Raw genomic sequence first — 13,637 nt, 5'->3', positions numbered from 1 at the left:
ATCAGAGCACAGAATTAAAAAAAGCCTCATATAAAAAGTAAATCCACTCTAAGCAAGAGAGGGGTCAAGAGGACACACTGTTCACACTGCTAAGGGAAAGAATTCACAGTGAAACTTAAGACGCCCTTCTCTCTCGTCGGCCCATAACGAGGCTATAAAGAGTTAAATTTGGCATGATTTGTCCAGTCCTGAAAGAGCAAATTGAGAGCAGGGGATTGTGGGAAGGGGTGTGGGGGTCAGTTTAAGCCGGACTGACCATGTTCCTTGGGCAGACATTAAAGTGTCAGGTCCAATCATGGCAGGGCAGCTGAGCACTGGCTTCAGTGGGGGGCCCTACTTTGGGGAACGCTGCCTGCTGCGGCTCCCAGAGACTCCCCCAATCAGCCAGTGCTGCCCTATTAGGTCCAGTCATGGCCAATCCCATTAGACACATCCACCAATAAACAAAGGAAATGTTAAACAAAGGAACCTCCCATTTGTTGCCATTAACCTCCACTCTCCGTCCTGGCACTGTCCTGGCCACTTCCTCCTTACTGCACTGCTCCTACTGACAGTGGCAGTCCCTTGACTCTTCCTAACCTCTCTATTTTCTGCTTACAAACATTCTTTCAGGAAACTTCTTTTCAGGTTCCTTGTAGGACATGTTCCTGTTTAGTAACCAAATTGTCCACCAAAACACAGAGTTATTCTTACTACAATAAAACTCTGGAAACTTGGCACTGTCATCAAAAAGAAATTTCTTCAAAATTGCTAACGCTATTTGAAGGCCAAGTTATATTATTGTGTTTTAAAAGTAACTAAGGTATTTTGGTGGAAGCAATGGTTGCATGTTACGTTTTTGTTAGTGAGTGCAGGGATAGAGAGCTAGAGTAGTGGCTAAAGCTACTCTAAAACATAGAAAACTTCAGCTAATGCTTTTATGCTAAATGCATTTAAGATAAATACATGTAAACAAACCAACAAAACAATTGCCTGTGACTCTAAGTATGATTGAAAAGGGGTTAAGTACACTCTTTGAGTATTACTTGCAAATGTGTTATTGTAAATTCTGTCTATTGCAAGTGAATAGCGTGAGGTCAGGGGAGCAGCTGCCTGCCGGAGGCCTGCAGCACGTGTGGAGGGGAGGGCAGCCCGCTGCCTCTGGGCACAGTCGCACCTCGTCACGCCCTGTTAGGACTCCATAAATCTGATCAATTGTTTGCTTTTAAAAAGCCCCAAAAACCCACTTCTGCCACCAAACCCCCGTGACTAAAGCCCAGCTACCGTATCCTGTTTTCTGTTGTCAAGAGACGGAGGGAGAAAGCGGGGAAAAAACATCATCACAGAGCACGCTGGAACAAAATGGAGACCAATAAACAGGCAAAGAAAGTGGACTGTTGGCATGTGCGATGCGTGTGTGTTCGGCACGGTTGGGCGGCCGCAGGAACATGCCTCAACATCTGAGCAGGTCAGATCCATTATTAGAGACCATGACCAGAACCTGATGGCAGGGGTCTCTCTTTCTCTCCCCTCCCTCTCCATGGTCTCCGCTCATGAACCTGGCTATGTGTGTCAGGCTCCGGTATGTTCACTGTGTATTAGTGGTCGACCAGTATGGGTTTTTTAAATGCCAAATCTTGAGAGCAGGGTATTATATTTGTAATACAATGAGACAAAACGTTAAAGGAGACGAAGACAAAATGAATTAACATGTTAAAATGTATTTTTTTAAATGTCAAATATATATTGTTTTAAATGTTTATTGAAAATTTACTATACAACTATTAGCTATTTGTATCAGCTAGTCAAGAGATAAAAGAACAATATTAACAGATACAAACAATGTATAAATAAAGTATTCCCAGATCATAAAACAATCTAAAATGTCCAAATATCAGTCAATATAAATAATCTCAAAATGGATAATTATTGTCTACATTGAAATATTTCAAAATGCCCAAATATCGACAGATGAATCCTCTCGAAATGGTCAAATTTAGGCTGAATAAAATAATTTTAAAATGTTTTAAAACATTTGTGGTCTCTAAATGGCTAAATGTTGGCCCACACAGATAGCATAACTGATATTCAGTACATATCCAAACTTGATTTTCCCTCACAAAAACAGTTACAGAAAAATTACTAGCATTGGGAGCTATATCAGTCTTCCTATATGTGCAGTTCTTGCCCCCTGTGTCTTTTCAAAACCATCCTAATGTAGTATCTGTACATCTGACCTCAATTCTACCATTCAGCAGTAGACTGCGCTTGCAGCAAAACCCACAGAGACAGCGACAACGCCCCGACTTTCATCTGACATCACAAAAGCCAAAGGAGAAGCAGTGAAAAAAGTCTTAAAAGTCAATTAGGTGATTATTAATTCATGGGCCTTTTCCGTAAGCAGGAGGTCTTTTCGTTCTGGAGTGTCCCGTAAGTGAATTGGACTTTGGCACCTTTTCTCAACCCTTGGAGCTGAGCAGCATTTCTCAGCCAGCCAGAGGAGGCTGTCAGTGCTGAGTGCTAAGCCTCTAAATCAGAGACGTGAAGCGCTTTCATGGAAGGGAGGCACCGAACAAGTGTGCGACTGACACGAGCAGGACAGCAATAACGCAACAAGTCCTGCGCCACTGAAAATGTCCACAAATGTAACCACAGCTGCCATCATATCATTACCCAGGTGTCCTTGGGAAGTTGTCTCCTACGAGACTAACTGGACACTGAAAGTGGGCGGACAGGGAAAGAGCAGAAAAATTATTTCTCCTGGCACATAGAGTGCATCATGTGCATTTGCAAAAACTCAGCAGATGTGTTCCCAAGAAGGCGTGGGAAACATCAGGTGATCAGTTCATCCTTACTTTATCTAGCCCAGCTTTTGCTCCTAAAAAAGGCAAGTCTCCACTTGGACATAATGAGTCCTACAAAAAGCCTGACCACTTTCCAACATAATCAGCAGCAGTCCATCAGCATGCTCAATGATGGTTTATGATGGTTAGAGAGGTTTGGTCCTAGTCTACACTGAAAAAACAAACAAACAAAAAAAAAATTCTTTATGAATTAAAGGGATAGTTCACCTAAAAATGAAAATTACCCCATGATTTACTCACTCTCAAGCCATCCTAGGTGTATATGACTTTCTTCTTTCAGATGAATGCAATCGAAGTTATATTAAATAATGTCCTGGCTCTTCCAAGCTTTATAATGGCAGTGAATAGAGGATGAGATTTTGAAGACCAAAAAAGTGCAACCATCCATCATGAATGACAACCACACGGCTCCGAGGGGTTAAAAAAGGTCTTCTGAAGTGAAGTGATGTGTTTGTGTAAGAAAAATATCCATTTAAAAACTAAAATAACTAGCTTCCGGTAATGACCGTACACATGTCAACTTGTGCCAAAAGAATAATCCCTGACGCTATGTAGGAGTATCGTAAGCTTAGACGCCTCTCGCTGTTCAAACAAATAGGGCTGGGCAACAAACTCAAGCTCCTCTTCTCTTATATTGAAATCCTCCAACATTTCTCTCTAAAAACTCTCATTTTAGACTTCTAGTGTTTTGTTTTGGTCTCTCTTCGCTTCGGCGTTCATCGAACGAAAAGTACGCCCGTCTGTCGAAAGCTAGTTATTTTAGTTTGTAAAGTTTTAAATATGGATATTTTTCTTACACAAACACATCGGTTCACTTCAGAAGGCCTTTATTAAACCGTGTGGATGTCTTTTATGATAGATGGTTGCACTTTTTTGGGCTTCAAAATCTCATCCTCTATTTATTGCCATTATAAAGCTTGGAAGAGCCAGGATATTATTTAATATAACTCCGATTGTATTTGTCTGAAAGAAGAAACTCATATACACCTAGGATGGCTTGAGTGTGAGTAAATCATGGGGTAATTTTCATTTTTGGGTGGACTATCCCTTTAATTTTATATTTCTTACCCTATTGACAGATTTTTTTTTTCTTGTTTTAAGTATCTCTAGTCACTGTATCTTGATTTAAGAATGTTTAAATATTTGTACTGGAAACCAAGACGGTGATCAACCAGTATGGTCTTTCTGGGTAAGCTGGTTGACCATGGAACTACCTGTTAGACTAGTTAAAACGGCAGAATCAAAACAACACTTTTTGACCTTTTTGGGAGGTCAAACCTCCTCCATCATTCTCTTGTCTTTCCCGCTTTTTCCCCCAGACCTCACTTGGGCATCTCTATCCCTACTCCTCATGACAGTTCTCCTCCTAGTCCCTTTGCTATTTAACCATTAATACAAAGGAGCGGTCTAACTCCCCAGTGCTATAAGTCATTCACTTTTACCACGGCTAACAATAACCGAATATTATCTTTTTCTGCTCAGTCCCTCCCCCCCTTTTCCCTCCTCTTTTTAATCTGTAGGCCGCGTTGGTGCCCTGAGCAACAAAGGGCTATATTCCATTTCACCTCATATTTCTCAGGTAATTACTCTGCATCAATTAATTTCAAATAAAGAAAATTACAACCAAAGCCTAACGCCAACGCCACTCCATATTGCGGCTTATCATATCACAGTTCCCTTGGTGTATAACCCACTATTAAATGAAAGGACCACCTCCATGGCTCTGCAAAGGAAGTGCCCATGTAGCCCCACAGGCGTGACTGCTACAAAGACAAATTTAAAATGAAGAAATTAAAAGGAGATATCAATTAGTGGACGTGTTATTAATCTTCCAATTGCTAGGCGGGAGCTAACGCCGCAATCACCTTTAGAGGACATACACGCACTGACACACATACATGCAACTCGCTCTCTCTTTCTCAGGACGGCATGCCAATTAGAATATAGGGAGTAAGACTCATAAACACAGGTCTATGTGAGCGCTGGCTCACAAACAAGGACAATTTATAGCCTATTAGTCCTCAAGACAAAAAAAATAATTAATTTAGGGATGACAAGCTTTTAAAGGACACGATATGAATATGCAAACGCGTTGGTGCTTTTAAAACTGCTCTGATTGATGCTTTGTTTCAGAGACAGGGCGTTAGGAAGAACTTCAGTGACATGCTTTTCAGATTGTTTCACTACCTGGTAAATTCATCTTAAAACACCCTCAGGATGATGCAATAAATATGGCATCATAAAAATCATGACAGTTTTCATCCGTATATGTGCCATTTCTTCAGCGATATTCACCGAGTCAGCTGACAACCCTGACAGCTACGGTTGCATTTACTACGATTATAACACACCGCGGCTACAGCCCCTGTCTATTCACATCAACTCCTGTAAAATCTATTGATGGACATCAAGGCCATGAAATAATGCTGGAGATGGAAGCCGCTCCGCTTGCAATACACTTCCTCCGCGTCCAGGGGGTGCTAATGTTCACCTTGCAGTCAGAGGACAATTATTTTGCTGTCCTTCTCACTTCTTTCCTGTACACACACACAGTGGAATACATAGACACAAATACACACCGTCCCCTGTGCATCCAATTACTGACATTCATATATTTAAGTAAATGTATAAGGCAAAAGAGATGGAACCAATTTGGAGGGCCGCTGCTGCCGCGATAGCATCTGACCTGCATCAGATTATTTTTCCTCCCTCACTATAACCCCAGTGATTTGAAAGTTGGGGGTTGAGAGGATATATTCATAAACCTGCTGAGGACGCCCTGCCTGTAAACCACCACCTATATTTATGTTACACATTTCAAATCATATCGTGGTTGCTCCTTCAGTCCTTAAGTAAATTAACAATTCTGCTCATCTCTTTCAGCTCCACATTGTCATGAATCCTCCCATTCTCTGTCCATCCGTAACTTCCTCTATCCTTATTTTCTGCCTCATATCCACCCTTCTTGCTTTAATAAAGCCCAATCATCCCATTGTACTAATGCTAACCCTGTTCACCCACTGGATCAGGGCTCACCTTTTTTAAAATGTTCATATATGTGACCCTGGACCACAAAACCAGTCATAAGTCGCACGGGTATATTTGTAGCAATAGCCAACATTACATTGTATGGGTCAAAATTATCATATTTTTCTTTTATGCCAAAAATCACTAGGATATTAAGTAAAGATCATGTTCCATGAAGATATTTTATAAATTTCCTACCGTAAATATATAAAAAATATATTTTTGTGAATGGATATGCATTGCTAAGGACTTCATTTGGACAACTTTAAAGGCGATTTTCTCAGTATTTTAATTCCAGATTTTCAAATAGTTGTATCTCGGCCAAATATTGTCCTAATCCAAACCATACATCAATGGACAGCTTATTTATTCAGCTTTCATATGATGTATACATTTCAATTTCAAAAAATTGACCCTTATGACTGGTTTTGTGGTCCAGGGTCACATATTTATTAACAAATACTTTTGGAAGGCTTATACTAACTTTAAGGATTAGTTCACTTCAGAATCAAAATTTCCTGATGATTTACTCACCCCCATGTCATCCAAGATGTGTATGTCTTTCTTTCTTCAGTCAAACATTGCAGGATTTTTCTCCATATAGTGGAATTCACCAGGATACAACAGGTTGAAGGTCCAAATTGCAGCTTCAAAGGGCTCTACACGATCCCAGAGCCGAGGAATAAGGGTCTTATCTAGCAAAACGATTGGTTGTTTTCTAAAAAAAGATAAAAATTATATAGTTTTTAACCACAAATGCTTGTCTTACACTAGCTCTGCAATCCGCCACGCATTACGTAATCACGTTGGAAAGGTCACGTAGGCTGAAGTACTGACCCAGTGTCTACAAAGCGAACGTGCAAAGACTAAGTCAAACAGCCTTTACAGAAAAAGGTAAAACAAAAATGTCAGACAATTTTAAAGTTGGAGGAGAAAATAAGATGGAGTTTTTCGTGACCTTTCCAACATGATTACGTAAAGCGTGGCGCATCGCAGAGCTAGAGCAAGACGAGTATTTGTGGTTAAAATGTATATAAAATTTTATTTTTTTTTAGAAAATGACCGATCGTTTCGCTAGACAAGAAACGTATCCCTCGGCTGGGATCGTGTAGAGCTCTTTGAAGCTGCACTGAGACTGCAGTTTGGACCTTCAACCCATTGCACCCTGGTGAAGTTTGAAGACCCTTAATTTCTGAAGAAAGAAATACATAAACATCTTGGATGACATGTGGGGTGAGTAAAATTATCAGGAAATTTTAATTCTGAAGTGAACTAATCCTTTAATCTATGTGTTGACATGCTTAAAAGATACCCATCATGCACAAGCTCACTCTACATGCACTAAACGAGAGCCATCAGGATCGGCTACGGCTCAACTCGGATGGTGCCAACACGCTCGACCTGAGTGTCATCTGTGAAGCAGCCACACATTTCAACGCTCTGTGTTCGCATGACTAGGATGAGAGGAAAAAGTTCAACAACACTAATGACAGACCCTAATAACAGGCCAGTCAGACAGTGTGACTCAAATCCGCTCGGATGCGTGCCTTTAAATAACAGGTTAGCCACGTCCCCATCGCGGCAGAGTCCAGCGGCTCAGCATTGACGCATTCTCCACACACATTCTCAGACAATCTCCAGCCAAAACAAGAGTGCCTCTGTTTACTAAAAGCATTCCAGTGCTTCCCAGGCAGGGTTCAGAAAGCCTCTCGTAGCGCCGTCTCACGCCGCTCTGTCCGTCAATCATGAAAGTGAGTTCTAAACACGATTAGAAGAAGAATATAAAAGAGCTTCCATTAAAGCAGCACCAGTATCTTAGATCACAACACCGCCAGGTTTCACTCTTCCACCCCCGTCACTCCTTCCTCCCCTCTCCACCTCTCCTCAGACATCAAACGGCACCCTAGACCTGGCTTCCTAATGCACGCTATTTTTAACTAAGCGTTCCTAATAAGCTGCTGGGAAGCCTGTAAATTTTTCATATGCAAGCACATCTTTCCTTTGTGAAAACACAGAAACACACTTATTTGGTGATTAGCAACTGACAGGGGGAGGAAAAGAATTGAATATTCTTGTATGGAATTGCATGCCTTTCAGAAAAAGACGCAGGGCTCCTAATGCGCATAGTCGTCTTCTTCGGCACCACAGGTAACGTCTGAATTATTAATCAAACAGCTCATTTTAATGCTTTTTAAAGTGCTTTATTTTGATGTGTTAAAATATACTTTTAGCCATTTTCAGGCAGGCGATGCATATCATTATTTCTCCCCATCAAAGCTGAGTGGCACTCGCTCAAAGTGCACAAACAACTCAGCCTCATTTAAAATGAAAGTTGCAAAAAATCAAACGGCGCTTTAAAAGATTTGTCTTCAAATGAATTTTTTTGCTGTAGTTTTGGAATTTAAAAAATAATGATAATAATAATGAAATGTGGAACATGCAAAAGACTAAAATGGTTTTTCCTATCGTGAGGAATGAAGTTATATCCGGTCGCCTGTGAGGCACAGCTGTAGTGAAAACACTTGTTCCAGACAGGTGTTCGCCCGGACTACTTCCACCTCACAATCAAACGTCTTCTGCACTGGCACCAATTGAACTCCTCATGAATGGAACTTCAAACGCAAGATGGCAAGCAAAAATGGACACCCAACACATTCAGACCAGCACACACCTGTCGAAGGACATGACTAATGCTCAACGTCCAAACTGCACATGCATGCATATATACTGATGTGTTTCCCAAGTTCCCAACCATTTTTTGTTCATAATATACATTCATTGAGACCAAACCATAAGTGCTTTCCTATTAAACCATATTATTCTAGATATCATTTAGCAATATTAAAGTCACCTAATAAATAAAATAGAAAAAAAAAAAAAAAGAAGAATCGATACTGTGCAGCCAAGTAGTACATATATATGTGACCCTGGACCACAAAACCAGTCATAAGTCGCACGGGTATATTTGTAGCAATAGCCAACAATACATTGTATAGGTCAAAATTATTGATTTTTCTTTTATGCCAAAAATCATTAGGATATTAAGTAAATATCATGTTCCATGAATTTCCAACCCTAAAAATATCAAAAATGTATTTTTGTGAGTGGATATGCATTGCTAAGGACTTCATTTGGACAACTTGAAAGGCGATTTTCTCAATATTTAAATTTTTTGCACCCTCAGATTCCAGATTTTCAAATAGTTGTATCTCAAACAAATATTGTCCTATACTAACAAACCATACATCAATGGGAAGCTTACTTATTCAGCTTCCAGATGATGTATAAATCTCAATTTCAAAAAATTGACCCTTATGACTGGTTTTGTGGTCCAGGGTCACATATTCTTCTAAGAGTGTCAATCAACATGATTAATCATGATTATTTATTTTAATTAATTCATTTTAATTATTATTTATTCAAATGTTATATTTTTTGTATTGGTAAGATATTTAAGTATTTTTGATAGCTTTAAATTAAAAAAAAAAAAAAAAAAAATCTTTTTAAACTTCCCTCTGCACTTTATTAAATATATGGGATTGCAACTTTTTGTAACAATCTTGACTGCGAGACACCATAGAGGTAGTCTTAATCGAGATTTTAAAGAATATAGTGTCATTTAATTTACATTACAATCATCCAAATATCTGTTTTCTAGTTAACATTTTCATTAGTTAACATGAACTAACAATGAAAAATAATTCTAAAACATTTAAAGTTGTCGTTAATTTCAACATTTACTAATGCGTTATTAAAATCAAAAGTTGTATCTGTTAATATTATTTTAGAGACCTGAGCTGACATGAACTAACAATGAACAGCTGTATTTTTATTAGCAAATATTAACAAAGATTAATAAACACTGTAACGAATGTATTGTTCATTGTTAGTTCATTTTAGTGCATCAACTAAAGCTAAGCCAACTAACAGAACTAAAGTTTTATCCCCTTTTTTAATGCACAGGTACATATGACTATAGTAACAAACCAGAGGCCAGTTGACGCTCTCACACACACACACACACACACACACACACCAGCTCGTAACGTAGCACGTGCTTCAGGCCCTCGCAGCTTTCCGAACACATCAGCAGCACAGCAACGCACCACTGATCTCCACTTACACCTCCACAGGCCTCTCTCTGCTCTCCACTCCACTCCAACACCCCAGGCAGCCCCCCTCCTCTTAAACCACACCTCTCTATGAAACCTGACACCTGCACCTGCCACAACCGCCCCCAATCCCCGCCTGCAAAATACTCCTATCTGATCGCATTCTTCAGAGGTGTGTGTGTGTGAGGCAGAGAACACGGTCACATGTGTTTAGACACATGGCCGCTCTGTAACTCTGTACGTAGGCCCTGGCTTGTTTTTGTCACTTGACCAGATTCGCTGTAATCAGGGATAATTTTTTCCTGGGAATTCCAACTCAATCCTCAGGGGTGAGAAATAAAACATATTAAATTAAGCTTGATTCTTGGAAAAAAAAAAAAATAATAATAATTTGAGCTTCTTAAAGTGCACTGACGTATCTGTGGTAAAACATCACCTTATTTAATAAGTCACACCACTGGAGCTGTGGACTATAAAGGTTGCTCAGTGTCTAAGTGAAAAATCTAACAGCCCCCTGTTATATTAGTGAATTGGAAAGATAGGGCTTACCTGTCCCTTTGGTGAGCTCCCTCTCCCCCCCACTCTCTCTGTCTTTGGTTTGGTCCTCCTGATCTGTGGTGGTCTCACTGGCAGCCTCCACATCCTCACTCAGCTCTCCTGAAGGGGGAGGAGAGGATGGGATATGTAAATCAGCACTCCATCAGAATTGGTGGAAGCACTTAAAGGGACGGTAGCGTTTTTTTCTATAGGAGCGCACAACAATTACATTCTCTTACAAGCATTTACAAGGCTACGAGACAAAGCAGCTGCTTCTTCTCCTCTACCATACACGCAGGACCATATAATTACAGAAAATACAATTGCGAGATATATATATATATATATATATATATACACACACACTTGCATTTTTCTGTAATAAAGTATTTGTATCTCCAAAATGCATTTGCAGAATTATATATTTCACTCTTTTTAAGCACATGATTATTTTCATGATGTCTTATATTTTTGATGGCATCATTTTATAGAGATTTCATTTAAAACGAGCCTCGACTCCACAGTTATAATTCTTCATTTATGCAGGACCATGACACAAATATCTTTATGGCTTCCTCTGTTTAATATGAACATAAAACTGCAGCAAACCGCACACATGTGGTAGAGACATACACACATTTTCCACAGCGGCTCTGAGCATGCAGACAGGAAAAATAATTGTGCGAGTTTCGAGAGAGAGGAGAGTTTCTGCGCGTTGCTCTCTCTAGTACCTCTCCCAACGTTCATAATTACAGTCCCTTGCTGCAGTTTGCTGCGGGCCGCTCACCAATATCGGTTTAAGTTCATTTTTAAAACCCAAGGTAATGCAAAGGGGGAAAAAAAAAATCATAAATATTTAAAACTCAGCCCGCAATTCATTTTATTTTGCCAAGTCAAATGCCGAAATCCCCTGTAACCATCTTAAAAGCCCCCTGTTCAATATATTAGGCCATTTAAAGGCAGCGAACTCCCAACAATGGATCTCCAATAATGCCATGTGTAAGTAACAGAGAGAAGATGCTGAAAAACAGATAATAAAATGGGCATCAATCCTTTTTATTCCCACCTCGTGCCCCCCGAGCACCCCCTTTTCCCGGGCCGAGCTTGTTTAAAAGTACCGTGGCTAGCACACACAAACATTGATTTTGCAACAGTAAAGTCCGTGGCAGTCAATAAGCCTTATCAGTTATTACACAAGTCAGCTAATTCTCAGCAAATGTACTTAAATGTTCTTTTGAAAATGCCTCCCCCTGCACTCTACACTCTATCAGGTGGGTTATTGATGTATCGACAGGACAACAACAGCCGTTGAAATATCCTGTTCAAATATTCATCTCCACGCTCAAAGAGAGCTATTCCACGACAACATTCAAACCCTTAACTTAAAACAGCTTTTATTGTCCAATAACGTTCCAGCCACTTTAGAAGCCCGCCCGGGACGCGACTTGAATCCGGACCAGCCAGTTCCAAAAAGCTGTGCCGCAATCCATTAAAGTTTATTCTCATCAGTGTTCGGTTTCTAGAACTGTTAAAGTACAACCTCAATCCATCATTCTTCAAAAACGCTTTTTTGGTCTCTGCGTGAACATGGAGCGGCGTATTTAATAAACGCCTCCGCCATAACTCTCTCGCTGCGAGTAATACATCAACATCTCTAAACATTTCCATCTCCTTGACTTAATGTGCTACAAGAAACCATTTGAGTGTGAGCTTGTGTGTGTGTGTGTATCTAGAGCAGTTAAAGCCATTTACATCTGATGGTCTTGTGTGGATTGCTATGTGTAATTCTGCATTTTGTTGCACTGTTTTAATTATTGATGCACCAAGAGGAAACACGACTGGGGCAGACCGTTTGCCAAAGCCTACAATCGCTGTGGTTTCCGCTGTGGCATTCTGGGAGAAAGTAATTACACAAGAAAACACTAGTATACGGAGTCTTCCGTACACTGCAAGGTTATAAAACTACATGTGTTAATTCACAAGAGCAGTTTTTCAGCATAACAGGCAAATTATTCAATAATAACCTACAGGAGTGCAGATTCGAAGGAGGCGGTAGATGAACAGAGCTGTTGTTCATTTCATTTCAACAGTCTCATTTTTCTAAAAACAACACTAAAGCTTTGTAAAGCAAAAACACAGTGATTTTGCACAAGTGTTCGGTGTAGATGAAGCACCTAGCGCTTGATCGCAGTATGGATTATGCAGTTAGGCCATATTACCCAAAGCACACACTGATTCTGTTTAAATGACAGCGGAATAACTGCCTATATATACATATAGAAAATTTCATTCTTTCAAAAACGTGCCTGTTTCTGTTATGTTCCCAAGGCAACCAGCAATTTCCGTTCTCCACAACCCAACATTACCCAGCATTGGGCTGAGAAATGGGCTGGAAAGGCAAAAAAAAAAAAAAAGCAACATGCAGTCTAGATAAATCCACCTTCACCAGGCTGGGAATTACTATATGATACGGAGTCAGAAGCAGCCAGATTACAAAATAATCCCCAGGTAGATTTTACACCTCTAGAAGAGCCGTCGCCAGTGTCTAATTCCTGCTCCAGCACACTTGCGTCTCTTAATAGGGAGTCACTTCATGCAACAGCTGCCACCCTAAAATCATCTCTCACCTTTTTCTCATCAACATCTCGCTCCCTGACTGTACGCCGGCCACCCTCCCCCCAGTAGTACTCAGATAGGTAGACATTTAATTCCACCCATGGCCGTGTGTCTAAGAGGCAAATGAATGTGCCTATTCCTCATCTCCGCCACCACCGCAGTACACAATGATTAAACCCGGGCCAGCCATAATTAATGAAAGGTCACAAGTGGCCTTAGAGTAGGCTGCAAATGAAAGGACCCACCCAGATGTAGTCATAGATCTGGCCTGGAAATAGATTAAGAGGAAGCACTCGCAGCTATGGCGAGAGGCCATTTGCTAACCCAAATCCTAAAAATGTAAAGGACAATACCCTGAAGGTTAGGCTTTCTAATTAATCGTCCTCATTAACCCGTCCTCGTACAGTGATATTAAACTTTTGCCTTAATCTAATCACGCCAACCGAATAAGCCCACCGCAGCGCCTGAAATCACAAAGCACGTCTGTTCTCTGAGGAAACAC

At 40.3% G+C, this 13,637-nt stretch overlaps 1 protein-coding gene across 2 annotated transcripts in view; it reads right to left on the bottom strand.

Annotated features, from left to right (window-relative positions):
- The window catches only part of zfhx3b (zinc finger homeobox 3b), a 168,764-nt gene that overhangs the window by 19,248 nt on the left and 135,879 nt on the right, over positions 1–13,637 (bottom strand). The window contains exon 5 of one of the 2 annotated variants that reach the window (XM_051898497.1): positions 10,532–10,639. The exons of the other annotated variant lie outside the window; for it this stretch is intronic. Within the exon in view, the coding sequence (XP_051754457.1) occupies positions 10,532–10,639 (108 nt within the window). The remainder of the gene's footprint in view (positions 1–10,531; positions 10,640–13,637) is intronic. 2 annotated transcript variants of the gene reach the window in all.

Source organism: Ctenopharyngodon idella, chromosome 7, assembly GCF_019924925.1.
Source record: "Ctenopharyngodon idella isolate HZGC_01 chromosome 7, HZGC01, whole genome shotgun sequence".
Lineage (NCBI taxonomy): Eukaryota > Metazoa > Chordata > Actinopteri > Cypriniformes > Xenocyprididae > Ctenopharyngodon > Ctenopharyngodon idella.
This window is presented reverse-complemented; position numbering and strand designations above follow the sequence as displayed.